Here is a 21593-nt window from a genome sequence, read left to right on the forward strand (position 1 = left end):
CTTCGAGTCATGATAATTTGGGAAATGGGGAAAATGTTTTTTATCAAAGCCCTTCTGAGTTCAAAGCAGGGCACTCACACCACAGCTGATGTAGTTTCACAAATACAAGCACATTCTCCACACACAAAGGGGGAAGTGGTTAGGTGCTTTTTTACATGAATCACAGGGACTCTGAAAAAAACAAAAAGTGGGCTTTAACACTATAAATACTCCTCAAAGCTTCTGTAAGTCAATGACTGGTTTGAACACAGAGGTGACAACAATGATCTCTTGGCTCCTGCTGCTGGCGCTCTTCTCTCCCTCCTCAGCCCTCCCTCTGTCGTCCAGGCAGAAAGACAACTGGCACTTAGCAGAGGTACGTCTCAAACACAGTTAATGTTTAGATCTTTAGGTTGCAGTTGCTGTTGCAGTCAATAGTAAGACATGTGCGATTTGTTCAAGAAGGTTTTGCTCCCCTTTCATGCAGAAATACCTTCGTCGCTTCTATGGTCTTCCTGCTGGTCTTCAAGGGAGGCAGACGTCCTCAAGTCTCTTTCAAACAAAGATCAAGGAAATGCAGGGATTCTTCAACCTCAAGGTGAAAAAAAAAATCTTGGCAAATATTTGAATCCCACAGAGAATTCCTTCTTTTGGAGCTTACTCTGAACAACAATTTAAGTTTTGTTTGTTTTCATAACTTCAGCTCTGTTTAAATAAACATTTGTGTAGAAAAACAAAGTAGCAAATGAATATCTGCTATTCAAGGCTTTACCGGTATCGTGAGATGTAGCTTGTTTCAACAAAATGTACTTTGAAGCAATACTTTTGACTATTTATTCTGTACCGTACTTTAGCCACATATATACACACTGTGGAATTTACTGGGTGGGATCAGAAGATCTCGTCACTTCTCATTGATGTATTTTACCTCCTGTTGAATCATTTCATAATGAAATGAAAGTGTTGGAATTGATAAGAAGTGTCCTATGAAGAGATCTAGTTCTAAATGTCAGTTTGAATCAATCAACAGGATAAAGCGGTTTGGAGATGGATAGCTGGATCCAAACACTACTGGTTTCTTTACCAATTGAAAACCTACAGATATCTACATAACGTGTTTTCTCTCCACCCAATTTGCTCATAAAGGTAACGGGGAATCTGGACGACAACACTTTGGCGGTAATGCAACAAGCCCGATGTGGAGTCCCAGATGTTGGGGAGTACAATCACTTCCCTCGACACCTCAAGTGGCAAAACAATAATGTCACATTCAGGTATGCACCTATTAGAAACAATCATATCAAAGGTGTTCATGTGACTGAACGTCATTGTGATTTATTCGCTCCTGTTCCTTGTCCTGTGTCCCTTCATGTTTCAGGATATTGAATTACACACCAGATCTGAAGAAATCAGATGTAGACAGAGCGATCCGCACCGCACTGAACGTCTGGGCTGATGTCACTCCTCTGACTTTTAAGAAGTTGCACTATGGGATTGCTGATATAATGATCAGCTTTGGATCAAAAGGTACAAAAGGACAGCTATATATCATGGTACGTACATTGTGTTTGTTTTGCTCAGCTCATACTGTATATAACAGTTCTTTCACTTCTGCTCTGAAGAGCATGGTGACTACAACCCTTTCGATGGACCTAATGGCCTGCTGGCTCATGCATACCCTCCTGGCCAAGGCATCGGTGGAGACACACACTTTGATGAGGATGAAGAGTGGACCAAAGATTCATCAGGTGAGAATCATCTCAAGGTAATCAAACTGCAAAATGATCATTTCTACAAATAATTCCTATATATATTTCTTTGCAGCTTACAACCTCTTTATAGTCGCAGCCCATGAGCTGGGTCACGCCCTCGGTATGTCCCATTCCACTGACCCAGGCGCTCTAATGTACCCCGTTTACGCGTACACGACAGGATATCCGCTGGCTGAAGACGACATTGAAGGCATTCAAGCTCTCTATGGTGGGATGACACTAAATACGTATATGGTTATTTCTTTAAAAGGACTTGTAATCTGAAATTAACCGTGCACTAATCTCTATTGTCAACTGCAGGCCCCAACCCGGATGCAAAGAAAGTGAAGCCAAAGCCTGACGCTCCAAACAAATGCGACCCCATGTTGACTTTTGATGCTGTTACCGAGCTCCGGGGAGAAACCATCATCTTTAAAGACAGGTACACTATAACGTGTCAGTGCAGATAAAATACTTACAGAAGAATCTGAACCCATTCCGACAATCTTAAGACACAATAGATACAGTATGTGATAAAGTGGCGGTTAAAGTCCATGCTAGAATAAGGTTTTCTTTCAAAATTGCAAAAGATTTTCGATAAATTCATCTATTACCATGCAATGACAGCAGACTTCCTTGTGTTGCATTTTTCTCACACTGGTTGCAGATTCTACTGGCGCCTCCATCCCCAGATGCCAGAGCCTGAGCAGACCATGATCAAGTCCACATGGCCCTCCCTCCCAAACAAGGTGGATGCAGCTTACGAGAACCCAGAGAAGGATCTGGTGATCATATTTAGCGGTGAGTTACATACACATTATTTTCATTTCTTAAACAACTCTTGCTGTAAATGTATGCCAAATGCCTGCTCTGTTGTTTCAACAGGGATTCGAATGTATGCCTTGAATGGATACACCCTTGTGGACGGTTATCCAAAGTACATCCACAAACTTGGTCTGCCCAAGAGTGTTCGGAAAATTGACGCTGCGGTGCACATTGCAGACACAGGAAAGACTCTGCTCTTTACGGAAGAAGACTACTGGAGGTACAGTATTGTAATTAATAGTTTGTTCTGCATTTCTACAACTGATAAATGTATTGTTTTATATGTTAGCTGTTTGATATCCACAATCACTTACCACCATGCAGTTATTATATATATTGTGTTATTTATTTGAGAATATTATAACGGTTTATATTTTATTCAGGTAAAATTGCTTCAATGTCGACTAATGACAATGCAACTAAAAGTCCTTTTTCAGTACGTTTTCCTCCTCTGGGGGTTAAAAGGCATATTTGCCTCATGGCTTTCTGTGTTTCTGTCACTCCAGCTATGATGAAGCAACAGGCACCATGGACAGTGGCTACCCACGATCGATTGAGGATGACTTTCCTGGAATGGATGATGAAATTGACGCTGCTGCTTATCATTATGGTAATAGAAAATCCAACTGAGCTCATGTTTGAACTGTAGTTGTGGTACACTGAAAAGTAGTTCTTATGTTTGTTTGTTATTCCTGTATACTTCAGAGTGTGATACCTTGTACTCTGCTTTCTTGCAGGATACTTGTACTTCTTCCATGAACAAATGCAGTACGAGTACAGTTACAACTCAAGGAAAGTCATGCGCATCCTGAGGACCAACTCTATTCTCAACTGTTGATGAGCCGGACTCTTCAAATATAGCTGGCTATATGTTTATTCCTATTTATAATACACTGGTGTATTGGATAGAAACTTTTGACAAATACATCAAGAACTTTAGGATGTCAGGCTTCTTGACTGCATTGTGACAACCTCGTCCACTTATATATTTATAAAAGTTAAAGAGATGCTGTATTTTTCCTTAATTTCTAATAAATTTCTATGAATGCAATGGAAATGCCATTACATGGAAAAACTAGCTTTGGAATTCAGGGTAATACTTTGTGTAGCTGCCACGTTAATGGCAATTTGAACTATTTGATATTACAAGCAAATAGAATTTCAGCTTCCTTCATTATGTTGCTCTCAGTTTGAGATTCACTCCAGGCAAATGGAAATGTTAAAGCCATTTGAGCCTGATCATTATTTGATCACATTTTGTTTAAGCACTGGGAATTTCTTCATTTGTTTGTTTGTTTTTGGTGAATTGTATGTCTGTGTTTGAAAAAAAAAAAACAACGTTTAGATATGACATTAAATACATTTTGAAGAAAATTATGGGCATTCCCTGTGGTCTGTGTGCCAATTAATGTAGTCTATATTTTTGATAGTATGACCCAAACAGTGACAGATCATTTGTTTCTGAAGTGATTCTATGAGTTTAAAACCTCAAAAGTCATAACAAAAACTATTGTTTCTCTCATTTGCTTGCTGACATGTAAGAACACATTTGTTTATGATTAAAAGGTAGTCATCCAAAAAAAAAAAAAAATGTATTTAAAGTCCTTTACCAAGCATTTGTATTGTTTCCTGAAAGTCTTATAGAAATTATCACATTATCATGATGGGTTAATGGCCACTACTCTTGTGAAACATACAGGACCTTAAAGACTTGTCTGCTAAGTATGGATGTACAGGTACATCCTACATACCCTGTGTCTGACCCGTGATGGACTGAACTGTTCCAGGGTGTACGTTGGCTTTCCTCATAGTCAGCTGAGGGCAGTCCTAACTTGGACAAAGCAGTATAGACGATGTATGAATGTACAGACGAAAATTCATTCATTAATTTATGACTTGTGTCCTTTTAAAAACAAAAAAAAGGCAAATGCCAGTATGTAAATTTGGCAAACATCTTGATGATAAACTGAATGCAGAAGCAAGTATAGTTGTACCTACAAGTGATGTGACTTCACATATACACCAGAACAGAGCCTGTACTAGTATGGAACAGCAGGAGCATTTTTCAACCGTCTTCATTGTAGCATGCAGCTACACAACTGAACCACTAGAGCCCGCTCCTGTCAACGGTTTGAGCAATATAGCGAGGCGAAAACTTACTGCTGATTTGATCAGAATCCTGAACGTGATGTTGGAGCACGATAAGTATTTGCAAACAAGTTCAAATATTTAAATTCTCCTAAGTGTTGGCCTTCACAGCACAAAATGTCTTAATGTAATCCTGGATTGGACTCTGAACTTAGTAACACAGAGTACGTCTAATAAATTGAGCACTTATAACATCAATGAAGACAGATTATTAATGCCCCAGCATTATGTCAGCTAATAGCCTGAACGGAGAGTGTCTGGCTATGTGAGATGTGTCGTGGAAATGAAGGAATTGTGTCCAGTTTGTCGAGCAGAAGTTTAGGAAACTGTAGCCTGAACCAGGCAGCATAATCCACAGGCCCAATCATGTGGATGTAATTACAGTGCAGTGAAGCAGTCACCTCATTTGCTCATTTTCGAGGTATTGCGTGGTGTCGGGCCGCGTCACCAGCTCTCAAATCCCATGTGTTGGTTGCTAATGTTGACTACAGTGAGAAGTTTACAGAAACACAGATGGTTCACTTTAAAGTGACAGTATCAGACGGATTAAAAATCGAATTATCACAGTCGCTCCAGAGTGTGTGAGAACTAATACTGCAGTTCACCAGTTTGCGTATTATGGATTAAAAAAAGAAAAAGAAAACAATTCAACAATAGAAGTTTTGGCCTCGGGCAGACGGCACAGGCTGGGGGAGACTGCGACCACTGGTGCTGTGAGAATTGACTCCAGGCCTCCACTTAAAATGGACACAAATCCTCCATTTTTCCTGCAACTTTACTTTGTTGCTTCAGCCCGTGTTCAGGGGTGAATGTTTGTAGCGTAGAAAAAAACACAAGCAGACCCAATTCAGCTAAGTGGGGAGCAAAGAGGCACTCACAGTCACTCACTTTCATTCGCACACTTGGAGGCTTTTTCATTCCTTGGGGAAAGTGAAGCCGACAGCCGCTTGTCTTTAGATGTTGTCGCCACTCCTTAATGGGTGGCACAAAATGCACAACTTTTAGTTGACTTTTGTCGAGGGATGCAGCTGAGAATCACAAAATGGTCAGATACTTTTAGCCCATGTGGATTCAGAGGTCATGTAAGTCCTCTTCTTTTCATCTCGCTTCATTCACTGGATGGGCACCTCTCTCTCTCTCTCTCTCTCTCTCTCTCTCTCTCTCTCTCTCTCTCTCTCTCTCTCTGTCTCTCTCTCTTTCTCAGTCAGAAGTCATTATCATAACCAGGTCTTTCAACTTGTCCAAACTGCAGAAGGATTTCAGCTGGAGCCAAATGAGAAGATCATAAACCCTAATGAATTTTAATGACTCTATGCAAGTTATGCCACTTTCCAGTAGCCTGCTGGGACTTCGAAAATCCAAACACTTTTTGCTCTTGTGCAGCAGAAGTAAGAGGTCAGTATCCCCAATGTAAACTTCAAACAGCTTCAGTTTTGTCTTTTCTAGATCTAAGTATTTATGTTAGCATACACATTATTTCAATGTTGTAGTTGATCAATGAATCTGTTTCTTCAACCTTTTCACTGACATAAATGCAGTCCTGTCATAGTGTGACTTTTGTGTATTATAGACAGTGTATTCGTGACTGAAACATGGCGTATTTAATTTGAGATTTAAATTGAGAAAACCTCAGAAGAACATTTTTACTGGAAGCATCAAGGCTTGTCGTGACGTGATCAACCGAAATGCTTCAACAAAGTTACAATACATCTAAGATAAGAATTATGAGCAGTGAGGTGACTGGAAAAATGCCCATGGTTGGGAAGTGATGTTGGCTTCAGTAATGCCAATGAGTCAAAGGTTCAAATGCTGCTGCACTTCAGAACCTCCCCTGTTCATTTCATGTTTGGTCATCAACAACAATTATTGTAGTTTGAATATTCGAAACAAAATCACCTACTACAATATTAATTTTCTATTTTAAGGTTTCCCCTTGACATATCTTGATTTGACAATATGTTTGTTTTATATAGCTATATTTCACATGCCACACTAATATGAAAGTGTTTTGGTTTTAATGAAAACATAAAAAGTGAGGATAAAGACAGATAAAAGAGGTCAGCAAATAAAAAAGTCAAGACAAGAGGGGGAAAAAAAGAAAAGAAAAAATTAGGTATCCTCCTGGGAAAACCCTCACAGCCCAGCTCCTGATAGAAACCAGATGGAGGGGAGAATGACGAATGGAGCAGCAGTCTCACTATATATCCATTTTCCTCTGGGAAACTCCCTCTGCAGACCACCAGAGTGAGAAAGGTGATGCAAGAGTACTTGTGACCCCGCCATGATTAATTTTGAGTGAGCAGGCAACACAGTGACGTTTAGAAAATGTCAACAAAAATGCCTTTGCTTGTATTTTTCAAATGTGATTGAATTGTCATTTAAGTGGTTGTTGAGAATTTCAGCGTTTTATTCGTGCCGAGGAACATATTTGTTTGCTGAGTGACTTCTCTGTGCTTGTATGTGTACACAGATTATTTCCCTTCTTAAGAACTTGACTCAACATGGCTGTGTTTGTTTACTGCTGCCTTCTGGTTGCTTGCCTTGCCTGCCTGTTCTCCCACTTTTCTCCCTGACAGATTAGAGGTTGTGCTGTTTGTAAAAGAGTGCTTCTCTGAATATTTTCTTGCCTTGAATGTGACTCCAATGTCACTTTGCTTATTAAGACTTTCAAGCATTGATGAGTCTGATTTACAGCAGAATCATTAAATTGACCTGTAAACTTATGTTTTATTTTTAAAGAGATTCATCTCACACACACACACACACACACACACACACACACACACACACACACACACACACACACACACACACACACACACACACACACACACACACACACACACACACACACACACACACACACACACACAATGTTCTTCAAAAGCTCAAAAGCCTGATTTTGTGCATTACAAAAAGCTTAATCATGTTTTGATTGTCTGTCCGTGAAGTTTGCACGTTTTCTTTTCCCTTTGCATGTGTGTTTTTTTCTGACGGGAAGAGCTCCGGTTTTCTCCCATCGTCTGAAACTTGGATGTTGGTCAGTGTTGTGTACTTTGCCCTTTTGCCCAATGAATTCCACTTGATGCCATTTTCCTTTGTCCTGGCCTTTTTAAGTGGTCTCTCTGTTTAATACATGTCACAAACAATAGGCATTATGACAGCAACCATAAAATAAATGCTCTATAAAGCCTCTTTTCTCCTTATATGATAGCTTTCACAAATCCTGAAGGATCATACTTTTGTATCTCATCACTATGAATAAACCTTTTAATGAGAAATACAAATGGGAACATGATAGTTGCTTACAATATGCTTAAATAACACATTTGCAAGCGAACATGCCGTACTGACTCTGGATCACATTGTGTATGCAGCAGATTTTATTTCGTTCCTTTTTGAATGTAACTGAATATAATGTTGTCGGGCAAAAACACGTGTCCAACACGATCTTGATCACAGAAGAAACTTGAGAAACAATAATTAGAAACAAGGGAAGATAGACACTTTCCCTTACACATATTCACAAAACATTTACACATATACAAATACACTCAAGAATACTAATCGTTTGGGAGCATTAAAAGCTATTACAATTTTAAAACAACTGGGGTACTACTGTAAATGTTTGTACTGTTGTAATATAAAAAAATGTACTGGTTTACAGTCTTGCGGACAGGAATTTTCATATTTATTGGATGGATTTATTAAAAAAAAGGGGATATATCATCATCAGTTTAACCGAGTCAGACTCACACTGTTAAACTGGTAACTGTTGTAAGTTTAACACTAAAAAAAGAAAAGAAGCTGAACGTGTCTTTTTCAAGTTGTGTCATTTGGAAAACGAATATTGCTCCTTTTCTGCTTCACCAGGTTTGGGGGTTGAGAATATTCCGGAGTCATGTCTTCAAATCATCATATGTGCCTTAACTATAGCTACATGTGTTTCAAAACTATTCTTATTTGCATCATCATGCAACACACTCTTCAATCACTCCAGTGGCTTTTAGAGAAACAAGCATCCTTTTGTGGCCTGTGACAAGTTGTGCTGGTCTTTTGTTTGTCTGAAAAACAAAACCCCTGTGCTGAGCTGACACAGTGCCTTGGTGTCTATTGTTAACAGCAGCTCGCCAAGCGAAAGCGCATATTCAGAGCATCGATATGTCTGTATTACTGTTGCCAGATGAAAATTTTAAATCTGTAAATGTTACAGTAACAGAAAGTTTGGAAAACAGGGCCTCTTACACATATTCTTGGATTTCACAACCTCTCCTAGGATGGAAAAGCAAAACCCTGAAGTGTTCGGAGCAGTGCGGGTTCATTGTTGAAGCAAAGTGAATTAGCTGCTTGGATGACTTGATTCTCCCGAGGATCTATCCCGGGAAGGTCAACTTACATTTGTTTGATATTTGTTCAAGCAAGAACAGGGCACTTAATGAAGACACCCCGGTTCTGCTTGCCTGGATTAATTATGCACAGTCCAAAGCTTCCCCTCTTTGAGGTAATTATGTCTCACAGCCAGACGTCTGCAGAGAAACAAGTCATTACCTTTGATTTGGGTTGGGGTTTTTTATCCTCACATGGCTCACGTCTCTTAAACAGCTTGTTCAAATGAGCTGTTTTCAGGGGTGAAGATTAATCATGTTGCTAGCTATGGTTGGACACAATAAGAAAACTTTCAAGATCTGGCATTGTATGATGCTGTACAATACTGGAAAAAAGTATTATTATTATTATTGTTATTATTATTATTATTGTTGTTGTTGTTGTCCTCTGTAAAGCACCTCGTCATGGATTTGATATGGAAAGTGCATTGTAAATAAAGTTTGAATGATGAATTGATGGAATGATCAAACAAATAGTCAAATTCTTTTGCACTAAAGCTTATTTTACATTACATTTGTTTCTATTACACTTACAATAACCTCACTTGAAAAGAATGTGTGTTTAAAGTAAATAAATAAATAAATAACTATGCTGAGTGAAGGCATGCCCTTGACCCCGAGATTTTTCCTGCTGCTGTGCCTCCCTTGAAGTTCCTAAGGGAGACCTGCTCTACATTTTGAAAACCACTGCTTTAAACCACAAGAACAAGACACCGAGATAAAAACCTGTTTGGACATGTCAGCTTATTTATCTCCTTTAGAAGAAGGTTTGTCAACCATTTGTCATCATTTTCTGTGATACTTCAATATCTTGTCCTGTTTAAGGTCAGAGTTCAAGGCGGAGGTAAGATAATGCATAGTGAGACAATATTGCATAAAAACTCAGTTATTACATGTACAAGCTTGACATGTAGAACTACATCCCTTGCAGGTTCCCTTCACTGACAGATTATGACTGTGGCAGCAAAATGTATGTGCAGTTAAGGTTAACTATTGATAGGATGGGTTACAAACACAGAAGTAACTTTCCAAAGAGGATCAGTTAAGTGTTCTTTCTGTTTTATGGGTGTTAGCTGTGGCTGCAACTGTTGTCTTAGTGTGCATGGTGTAACTAAAAAAACGCTCTTATTTGACTGTATCCATGGTACCTGAGATGTATTCGTAGCATTACATAAACAATTACTTTCCTTGATTAAAATATCTTCTGATGACTGCTTGTGTGTAGTTTAGCTGCTATTGCAGATTTGGTCATTGTCATCAGTTCACAATTCGGTTTCTTTTATAACACCTAACACCTGTTTATAGTTCTTCTGACTCCAAGTAACTAATGAACACACTGACACACATTGCTGACAGCCCAGCTAAATGTGTCACCAAGAAGCCTCAATAATACAATAGGTGTACATTACTAAAACAGTCTGAGAAGACATTAAATAAAAAGCTCAAAGCTCAAATATTTCCTAATGAAACTCTTTTTAAAGATGTTGATAGTAACTGTAATCAAGTTTGAATCATCTTTGACTTGCACGACACTGTGTATCCTACAAATCGCATGTCAAAACGTTTGCCCTGTTTATCCACACATGTCGTGCATTTCACAGTCTGGACAGAGGCACATTGTCAGGAGTCAACTGGAACATATAAATACACATGATCTGATTTTCGAGCAGCACAGCTTTCTGATTGAGATCTTGATTTTACTACTTCTGAAACACATACATAGTCATGTGATGTCAAGTTGAACAGTTTGAACTCATGATTTTATGCTGGGTTGTGTGGGGCTATATTTGTAGGATTGAAAAATCCCCCTATTTGTGGATGCTAACCTGATTCGTTGTGTGTTGTGGAAAGGATTTATGACAGAACGCAGCCTGGGTCAGGTTCTGATGGATGGCTGCTTTGGTTTAAACATACCAGCGCTTCAGGAGATAGTTTTTTTAAAAAAAGGGAAAGAAACATCTGGAAGTGTTTTTGTACAATGAGGTCAATCTGCTGAAGGCAACCTTCAACTTACTTAAATGACGAATATACAATAAAAAAAGATACTCAAACACAAAGTAATGGGAGGAATTTTGTCTTCATTCACATCCTAAATTTCAGGATATGACCTTTATAAAAACTAATATATGATGCAACCTTGGAGCTTTCAGATTTTAGTGTTTTCTTTGTCTGTTTCGTGGGTGTTTCGGAGTTGTCACAGAAAGCAATGTGTCGTTTTCTCTCTCACACAGGACTAAAACTCACTGCCAAACACAAGATATCCATGTCCGTTACCCACTCCTCCTCCTCCTTCCTCCTTTCCATTTCTCTTTTCTCTGCTCGTCTCCTTTCCAGTCACCTACTTGGCAGGTTACCAGTCCAGTGAAGCACACCATCCCTGCCAAAGCTTTTTGTGCCTCCCCACTTTTAGGAGTTTCTTGTTATTGAAAGGCCTTTCATGGACACATGTGTCTATGTATCTAAACAGTTGGCAAGGATATAAAGACCAAAAAGATTTATGCACAACGTGCTACTGAGTCGAGCAAAGAGCAAAGAGATGTGAGTGGAAGCTTTCCTCATGTCCTGCAGAGAGGCACACCCTGCCATGAGTCAGTCGCGTGAATAGACTGAAGTCACCACTTTGACAAACTGGATTTCTAACAAAATGGTAAATGCAGTGCTGCTTCTGATACACACTTTTCCTGCTTGTGGTTTTGTGTCCAAAGCAGGTTTTTCTACTGCATTGACAAACCATTCTGAGATCATATCATTAAGAGCAGTCAGCCATGACACATTGTTAGAATAGGCAATTTATTATACATAAAATTCACATGATAAAAGTTGTATACACAAAATAGTTACACACGCACACATACTGGGTTTTCTCTGATTTTGAACCAACAGAGAAAAGATGGACTTCCTTTGTAAAGCTCATAGCCAAACAGGCCCAAGTCTTTACGGATTGCCGAGTCACAAAACATGATGTGCAGTTTTTTTGGCGTGTCTCTAAAACACCACAGGTCGACCAAGGTAAGTTTGCACAACAGCACAGCTTCAATGCATCACTTCATTACATGTGATGTTTCCACATACTTCATTGGTCCAGTTTGCTACCAAACATCTCGTCTTGTCCATTCAAACTGAATGTGGACACAGCTTGTTTACTCCCGTTATGTAGGGTTGATTTAACAGTGTCAAAAGTTGCTCATTCGCAGAGATTTGAAAATGAAATTGACGTGTCAATGTGAAGGAAAGCCTACTGAACACAGAGAACAAGATGTCAGGTTTCAAGTATTTAAATAATGATTTTGTTTTTATAATGCATATAGAACTTTACACTCACTCATAGGTTGCAAAGTCATTTCCACCTTGACAGTACTACAAAGAAACCCAGATCTTTTTGGAAGACAAGGGGGCACAGTAAGCTTATCCGGTTTGGAGTAGACTACTTTGACAAAATGTAGAAGTCATACTTCATTTCTCATACTTGGATCATGCAACTATTGTGTATGGACTCAGTCTTCTAATGTTCATATCCTAAAATACTACGTCATATCCAAACCGGTAAAAGTCAGTCTTGTATGGATCACATACACATTAAAATGAATAAGTCACATGCCAGAGTAGATGACAAAATGACTTACTACTACCGCCCTCAATGCAACTGGATAACGACTTAAACATTTTGGGACCTTTATGGTCAGTCTACCCCTGATTTTAGTGTTTGTGCTAAGCTAAGAATCTGCTGGTTGTAGGTTCGTATTGGAAAAAGCAAACATGAGAGTGGTATCCTTCTTCTCTTGAAGCTCGCCACACTATTTCTTTAAACACTTCACCATTTAGCCTCACATTCAAAGTCGAACAAAGAAAAACAAACAAAACAAATCTTAGTGGTCAATATGTACAACTCCCTCAGCACGGATTCCATCAACATCTGTAGATTTGGAAATACAGTTTAACACAATTTGGCCATGTTTAAGTGCATTTATAAAAACATACAAAAAACACTTGGGCTGAAAATAAAATGTGCAAATACTTCTAAGATGGTCCCTCTGTGAATGTACAAACATTACTTCATACGTTAGATTCAGGAACGAACTGGAAATACAATGCAAAGTATTGTTTCCACTGCACAGTCCAGCACAGTACGGTACAGCAATGTGTACCCAGACCCAAATCTGTAGCCATTATGCGACAGTAAAAGTGGGACGAGTGCAGATCACTGCTCAGGTGTCCGAGCAAAGTCACGAGCCTCTATTCTCTGTGACACAGCTTGGAAACCTTCCTCCCACCGATGTGCTGACTACCTCAATGGAGGGGTTACGAAAAATGGTAATGGTCGAGTACGGTATTAATCGGTACTATCCACAAATGTTGTTAGTGGAAACACACGGAAACCTATACCGTGCCGTACCGGCACACACTGCGCAGTGGAAATGAGGCCACAAGTTAAGATGGCAGATTGTGAAACGTTTGCACATTTTGCCACCGTGTTTCATTAAGATATGATATGCAGGATATTGTGTTAAGTGTTTGTGAAGGCGAAGCGAGACCGGTAAGACATCCAAAGTATAACCACGGAGAAAGTGTTTCGGATAAGAAAGCAGATAAGGCACATGTTCAGAGTGGTCCATTCCCACAGGCACAGTCTCATAAGACCACTCCCTCCACGTTACAGTTCAGCACCTCGTTGTGTTGAACCTGTCCCATTTGCCGGTGAAACTGTCCCTGTTTCTTGGTTCTCCAACAGTGGACGTCTCGTCCCAGTGTAATGCTCTTAATGCTGGGTAGATGGGTCAGCATGTTCGTCGGCAACGCTGTCACTCCTGAACCAGTCAAATTCAGCTCCTGCAGCAGGTCCAGTCCTCTGAACACTGCGGGGCTGATACTCAAGAGCTTTGGGTTATTTGAGAGATCTAAGACTTGTAGGCTCTGGAGGCCCTTGAAGCTGTTAGAGTTGATTTGCTGAAGTTCACCGAGGCCACTGATGGATAAATAAACCAGGTCCTTCAGCTGATCAAAGGCTCCTTCCTTGATGTCTGTGATAAGATTGCTATCCAAGTTGAGGTACCTCAGTGGAAGTCCAGCCAGTTTCGGTACACTCGACAGCCGGTTCCCCGACAAATTTAACGTCTGAATGTGTAAAACCTTCCCACGCAAAGTGGTGGTGACCGAAGAAAGCTGGTTGTGGGCTAGATCCACGCTGACAGGTTCACCATTCACTTTAGTAGCAAACACATCCATGTCGAACTCCTGGAAGCTGTTGTGGCTGAGGTCCACTTCAGCCAGAGGGAGCCCAGAGAAACAGTTCGAGGGAAGGCTCGCCAACTGGTTGTGACTCAGATCCAGAGTGTCCAAATACCGCAGCTTGGATAACGCACTGGGGCTAACCTGAATATAAAAACACACATTCATCATGATTAACATAAAAACAAAAGTCAAATAACAGGAATATCAGATCAAATACAAAAAGACGTTGAAAAACAACTTTATATAAACTGTATACTCTCCATCTGAATGCATAATGACAAATATTTTTTATCTACAAAAACAGTATGGTCTTTTGGTGAAACCATATACATACCTGAGGACAAATAAATGTATTTCAAAGCACATGTAAGCAGGGAAGAAAAGATTTACGTTAAAAACTTGAACATTTTCACCTTATATTAATTAAATATTTGCTTGGAAACCTTACTATAGAATTGAGATATCAGGGATATTTTTCTGTATTTTGAGAAAGAAGTGAATTGTGAAAAGAAATTCTAAAAAAAACCACAAAAAAAAAAAACAGAAAGAGTGAAATCAAGTCATGTTGTCAACAAATTAGAAAATTATAGAATAATATTTCAACTTTTCACATGACAATTTAAACAGTTTCCTTTTATTCCCAACATTAATTTTCATTTTTACTTTTGGTTTTATTTTCCTCTCAGAACAGTCGGGTAAAATTGTAATCTGTCTGATCGCACATTTGTTCTGCGTTTCAAAATGTAACACATCGCAAAACTCAACATGTAACTATGAGGTACATTAAATGCCTTTAAATACAAACTTCTGCACACAAAATAAACTTCATACTAATGCGATCTACGAGTCTGGGTAATACTAACTGCAACATCACTGCTCGGTTCATTACGGTACTTTACATTCAGGCTCCACTGAGGTTCTATTAAGGAAGGGTCTAGGATGCTTTAGCTGAAAACAGCACACAAGCAGAGGTTCATTGTCAGTATTATTATCTAATCATATGTAATTCAAATAGCTGCAAGCAGGTCGTTTTGGCCTTACTTAAATGAAAATCCTAACTCTTTATTTAAAAAAACCCCTTCGCAGTCTTTCTTCAGAATAAATTGAATGACCCATAAACTAACTGACATACCTTGGTAATGTAGTTGCTACTGAGGTCCAAGCTGACAAGTGTGGTGTAGCCTGGACCGGCTAACATGGCGTCAGTGAGCGGACCCATGGCATTAGCAGACAGGTCCAGGTGGGCGGTGTCCAGTGGGATGGGGATGGGCATGGTGGCTCCGGGTCCCAGTCCTCTGCAGTCCACCCTGGTCAGGCTGAAGCTGTCGAACAGGCCGAAGCTTTCCACCTCGCAGTGGCAGCCAGGGTGGCAGTTCTTGACGGTGGTGGACTGGACAGCGGCCAGCAGCGACAGGCCCAGCAACAACGCGTGTGTCATCATGCCCTGGAGAGAAAACAAATGCACCGTAAACATATAAACATCTCACGAACTGCACTGACGCCACAGGGATTTTAGAGTAAAGTCATTTTATTAGAAGCTGTTGAAGTGCAATCACTAGATCATATCAAAACAACGTGTGCAATTAAATTTCAAAGAAAAAATTGGTTAATGATTTTTTTGGGGGGGAAAAATGGAGGAGCTGTTCCTGCTCAAATGTCTTCCTCAAAGCTTTTGTTAAGCTTCATGAAAAGACTTTAAGCCTTTATTTGTGCAACTTGAGTAGCCCCAATTTCCTTCCCTCTTGGCTTCCCAACGGGTGTGACCTAATTTCTTTGATCAATGAGTTCATTTGCACTTTCTTAGGCAACTCACTAGAAAGAGCGTGCACGGTGACGGTTGTATTAATGAAGACTGGAGTGCATCTTAAACCTTTGCTCCACTTAGAAATCAGGAAAAAAAAAAAACACTGATCAACATTCACACTCAGAAACACAGAAAAAGTTATTTCCGTATGATTGTATCTGGAACAGATGTTGCACAAGCTTGTCTCTTCAGGATTGTCACACAGTTTAAGTGAGGATCTTAAAAAACAGACTTTCACATTTTCTGTTATGAACAAAAAACCAATAAATGAAGACAAATATTAACAATAAAAAGTAGCAATGCATCATAACTGAAACAAAAGGAATAAAACAATGTATATTAACGATAAACAATTTCATACAATATAAAAACATTAGCAAAAACCACTGACCCAAAACCATTTTATTTGAACCAGAAAAGCTACCTGTTTTCAGCGCTGTCAGCTCCGAGTCCCTCTATGTAAATAAAGCTCAGCCAAAATGAGCTACGGCAATATGTACTGACATAAAAATCACACTGGACAGAGGTTCAAAGTTGCGCAACAGGTAAAAAAAAAAAACGCGGTTATGGTGGTATGACACAGTGGAGGAAGCTCTGATACAATCAGCAGTGTGATTGTCGATGAACTGTGTGAGAATTTACAATGAGAATCTTAGATTATGGCAAACTGGAGAGATTTTCAACAAGAGCCAAAGAGTGTAATCATTGGACGGACGCTTACTATGTCACTTATTTGTGTTTCGAGAAGAGAATGCTCAAAGTTTTGTTAGTTTTGGAACTCTAACCAAAATCCTATCAATCAAAAACAAATGGGTCCTGCTTGTTCCATCGTGTGCAAACTGGTGAGTTCTTGCAAAAAAACCAAACAAAAACAAAACCTTTTGGGGTCTGCGCCTTTTCAGATACATATATATCAGATTACAGCTCGTATGAGGAATATCTAACCCGGGTGAACAGCGTTCATCTTTGCTTATGTAATAGAAAAAGGTGACATAGTTGAATAGTACTTGTGGGTCAACATGAGAATGCTGATTACAGAGGCTTAAAGTCCACCAAGTCAAAGCTGTTCACCTCTGTGCAGAGTTCCTTTTTTTTTTGTTTGTTTGTTTATTCTTACCTTTGCACCAATTATGTGTAAAAGTTCAGCGCTAACAGTCTGTAACTTTGACAGGATGCCTGTGCGTGTGAGCACGCACAACTAAAGCTAAGGACCATCTTGCAGTAGGTTTTGACCAGACAGGAGCAGGAGAGTTTTAAGACTGATAATTATTAATTAACCAGAGCACACAAATCTTTCACTTAGTGAATCTAACATTTAACAGAATGCGTCACAAGCTTCACAATCCCACTGACGCACTGAACCACATCAAACATGGGCGATGGGTTTGACAGATAATAATTATTTGAGCTTGTAATGAACAGTAAAGACTACTCTCTTGTGTTTAATATGTATATTAGCCGTGTTATTGTCTGTCGTTAAAAAAAAATTGGATGAACGTTCTTTTCAGTCTCCGCTACAAAACCACAAACAGCAGGCTTCAGAGAGGTCTGTCTGGTTAGAAAACCACAAGAAGCCATATGCCGATGGAGAAAATGTGGGAAACTGTCAGTAAAAACCAAGTGTTCACATGCTTTCTTTTTACACCCATTGTGCCGTTCTCCAGCAGCTCGTCACCCCGGTGTGGTTTCGCTGCCACATTCATGAGTCCCCTCCTCCCCTCCCGGGTCCCTGGCTCCATCTGTTGCTTTGGCGAGGAACGTGAACTTTCCGCACCAGGTGTTCCCCTCGACTTCTCAGCAATAAATCTTGACGGACGGTGAACTGCAGTTGGCGTCGTCTTCAAATCAGACACCTTTTAACTACTGCAATTACCCAAAGGCAACGGCCGGATCAGCTGTGAAGCACCTCTGGGTGGGCAATTGGCAAAAGCATGTGAAATCACACCTCCACTCATTCTCCCTTTCAAGGGTCCCATCACATATGTTCGTCCTGAGAAAGCTTTAGAGGTTTCACTGTTGCCTCTTCGACGCTCCCTTGCAATAAGCTCCTTCTAATAACGCGGCTATATTTAGGTATTTTGCACATGAATCATGACTCGGGTACAGTATTATATAACTTTATCAAAACTGTCAAAGTGTTATCATCATTATATATTATGTATAAAGAAATGTTGACAGTAAAACTTTGTTAGGCCACAAGCTTATCTACCATAACAACTTCATTTATAAAGGTACTTTAAAACAATCACAGTGGATCAAAGTGCAGTACAGAGAGCAAAAGTGACATAACATATATCGGCGCAGCCGCCTCTTCTTAACAAAATACATCTGCTAATAGAAACAACTGAAACATCAGAAGCACATCTGGGCCATAGGAAAAAAAACTGAAAGTACATAACCTAACATCTATGCAGCTCACCCCTCTTTTAACAAACTCATTTGCATCAATGTCAAACCTCATCTATTCCTCAATTTGTTCACTATCCTCTGGTGCTCTGATGTGTTCTTTGTCACCAAGACCACTTTGCCCCAATTTAATCTGCTAGCTGAAGGCTGAAAAAAGTGTAATTAGACGATGGGTGCCACGCTAATCCTTTTAAAGCAAATAATGCATGACACCGAGGAGAAAGCGAGGGAGTTTAAATTAAAGTGATGGTACTTAAGAGTTTTAAAACAATTAGGTGGCAATGAGAATCCTTTGGTGATGGAGAATAAATAATTTACACATGCATGGTGATTAATAAAAAATGCACTTGGCAGCACTCACTTCAGAATAGCACTGCGTGGATTACGATGATTGACACTTTCGAGTTAAAGGGAGTCAAAAGCTTTCTGGGATGACTACACTTGGGCAAAGATGAATACATTTTTGTCATTGCTGCTTTTATTTAACACTGGGAAAAACTTCACATTAGAATCTCCGGACACTCGTCTGACAATACGTCGAATTATAAAAACATCACTAGTGGCAGATAATTAGGTACAAGGGTTATGTAGAGGTAATAAAATTATAGGTCAATACAGCAAGTCAGAACATTTAGTGTAAAAAATTGTGTTTATCTTCTGAGCTCTGTACTATTTTGATAAATATTGTTTCATATTCTGTGGGCTGTACATTGGTGAAGTAGTTATCCATCCCACCTCATGGCGTGTTGTGGGTTTGAGTCCAGGCGCTACTTCAAACAGTAGCAAAACATACTTTTGATGTTAATTAATGTTATTAAATTGTGTTAGAATAGCAAACTGTCCAGGGTGTAACCTGCCATCACCCATTGTCAACACAATTAGCCCCAGCTCCTTTCCTCTCTAAACTAATATCATTATCATTTGCTTTCTTTACAGACCGTTGGAAGCTGATTAAAGGCCGCTGATGGCAGTTGAGAATTAGCGAAGCAGAGCAATAGTTCCAGTTTAGTTTTGGGGCCACAAATAGCCCAGTTTGGTCTTCATGGAGCTGGAATAGCAAAAAACAAATATACTTTCATTTTTGTGAGCAAAGAAGTAAAAGTTCATTGTGAAAATGTGTATATTAATTGATGACTTCTGTCCAAAACTCAATTATGACCAAGTCAGAAATTTGTTACAAATAAAACAAGCCCGTTGCTCATTGGCTGCAGTTTTTCAGTTAGTGTGTACATTTACACCAACAGTCATTAATGCTTAAATTGCTTGCGACAAGGTAACTAGTTATAACTTTTGGATTATATATATTGCTGCCTGTTCTGTAATGGATGTTGCTCCTGCTCTTGGTGGACTACTTCAGGATTATAAATTCCAGGAAATATAAGATTTGACCTTCCGACAGGCTTTGATCTTTGATTCAAAGATAATATTGTGTGATGATCTCTTACCAGGCCTTTTTTTTTTTTTTTTTTTTTAATCTAAGGATAAATATTTTGATATCCATGCATCTTGTGTACTGCTCATCCTATTCAGGGTGGCAGCGCTGGAGCCAATCCCAGCTTACTATGGGCGAGGACAGGATACACCCTGGACAGGTCACTTGTCAATGACAGGGCAAATTTTTATTAAAAAAAAAACAACTTCATGAACACATGTATACACATCTGATATTAAAAGATCATTTTTGTTCTGACAAAATACAACCAAATCAAATAAAGGTGTTTGACATAAAAATAAAATAAAAAAATTAGCCTTGTCTTTTAGAGAATGAATGAGCCAAAAAGTGCACTTAAGTGCAAAATATAGGAATTTAAAAGGCAATTCTCTTATAGCAGGTCTAGTTTGTCCTGATTTTGGTCTTTCAATCATCAATAGAATATAGTGTATTTCACATCAATCTCATCAGTTTTCTCATAAAAAAAAAACCAAACTTTACCAATAATTGAAAACTTTTGATGGCAAACTTTTAAAAGTACTATACTCTCTGAAAACCCAGCCATCCTAGACCCCCACAACGTTTTGCTTACATCTTTCTAAGTGTCAAACACAAGGTCTCTTTTCCATACCAATACCATTATAAAGTCTGACCAAGTGTGACTGTGACAGATTTGCATCTGCGTGAGGCCGCATGGCCCTGGAAGTGCAGCAGCAGAGGCGGGTCGTACACGGGCACCTCTGCAGATCAAATTTCCTGCAGCCGTACGTGGCAAACCGCTGAGAGAGAGCGAGAGAGCGAGAGAGAGAGAGAGAGAGAGAGAGAGAGAGAGAGAAAGGGGGGGGGGGGGGGGGGGGGGTGCGAAAGCTCCGCTGCTAAAATATCCCAAACAATCAGCACATGCTTATCGCTTAAAGTGCTGCGAAAATACATTTCCGGGCGACCCCGCCCCTCTCTGAGCTGTCAGCGCGGCGCTGCGCGCTTCGGACGCACCATGAAGTTTTAGTTTCCTCAGTGCGGGACAATCTGCGGGAACCTCTTGAGCCCCGGCCAGTCCAGTCCAGTCCAGCGACACCAGGGGCGGTTTCTTCAACACGAGCCAGACTTGTAATCTGATCTAACCAACAGCTACCATTAGGTTTTAATATCTGACACTTGTGAGAATCTAACTCGAGAAAGCGGCTGATCCGAACGTTCGCTCACTTTAAACACCCCCCCCCCCCCCCCCCTCATCAGACCTCTATAAGTTCGATGTAACTTACTTTGGTGCCTTTCGATCAGACAGTCCGGTTTTCAGCCGCTTTTCACTTCACCGCTCCCATGTTCCAGGCTCCCGGTGTGTGTGCTGTGCGCTCCGCGGCTTCCTGCGTGTGACCGCCCCGCCACAATAACCATCAGGAGCGCCGGGACGCGCTCGTCTCTTCCCATCCCATAAAACTCCGGTCTGGCTCCTGCGGCGAGTCGTCACTCCCCGCTTATATGAAGCCAGCAGGAATGTGAGCGTTTCCTTGTACGGGACTGTCAAAATAAAACGATTTCAAACTCCGGGGCGGTTCACTTTTAGTAGCTGCGTTAAAGGTGTGGGGATTGTATGAGGATTATAGGATGATGACGTGCCAATCCTTTTCGTGGTG

General features: G+C 40.0%; 2 protein-coding genes across 2 annotated transcripts; one reads left to right on the forward strand and one right to left on the reverse strand.

The window, feature by feature from the left end:
• Positions 1 to 232: 232 nt before the first annotated feature.
• Positions 233 to 3818, forward strand: mmp13b (matrix metallopeptidase 13b; the record flags this gene model as incomplete). Its single annotated transcript, XM_080503505.1, has 11 exons — positions 233 to 355; positions 467 to 577; positions 1126 to 1253; positions 1358 to 1506; positions 1602 to 1727; positions 1804 to 1959; positions 2052 to 2172; positions 2398 to 2531; positions 2616 to 2775; positions 3062 to 3165; positions 3293 to 3818. The coding sequence occupies 11 exons, from the start codon at positions 233 to 235 to the stop codon at positions 3391 to 3393; spliced, it is 1413 nt and encodes a 470-aa protein (XP_080359631.1). The 3' UTR covers positions 3394 to 3818.
• An 8049-nt stretch (positions 3819 to 11867) lies between these two features.
• tsku (tsukushi small leucine rich proteoglycan homolog) lies at positions 11868 to 21395 on the reverse strand. Its single transcript, XM_080503771.1, has 3 exons — positions 21222 to 21395; positions 15450 to 15761; positions 11868 to 14458 (listed from the first exon to the last, which is right to left on the reverse strand). The coding sequence occupies exons 2-3, from the start codon at positions 15756 to 15758 to the stop codon at positions 13718 to 13720; spliced, it is 1050 nt and encodes a 349-aa protein (XP_080359897.1). The 5' UTR covers positions 15759 to 15761; positions 21222 to 21395; the 3' UTR covers positions 11868 to 13717.
• Positions 21396 to 21593: the final 198 nt, after the last annotated feature.

This window comes from Blennius ocellaris (assembly GCF_963422515.1).
Source record: "Blennius ocellaris genome assembly, chromosome: 2".
Classification (NCBI taxonomy): domain Eukaryota; kingdom Metazoa; phylum Chordata; class Actinopteri; order Blenniiformes; family Blenniidae; genus Blennius; species Blennius ocellaris.

Excerpts from the sequence above, each read along its gene's own strand:
- tsku (XM_080503771.1), bottom strand. The coding sequence starts at position 15,758 with ATGATGACACACGCGTTGTTGCTGGGCCTGTCGCTGCTGGCCGCTGTC. Across the intron at positions 14,459-15,449 it reads GTAGCAACTACATTACCAAG|GTTAGCCCCAGTGCGTTATC; the intron begins GTATGTCAGTTA and ends TTTTATATTCAG.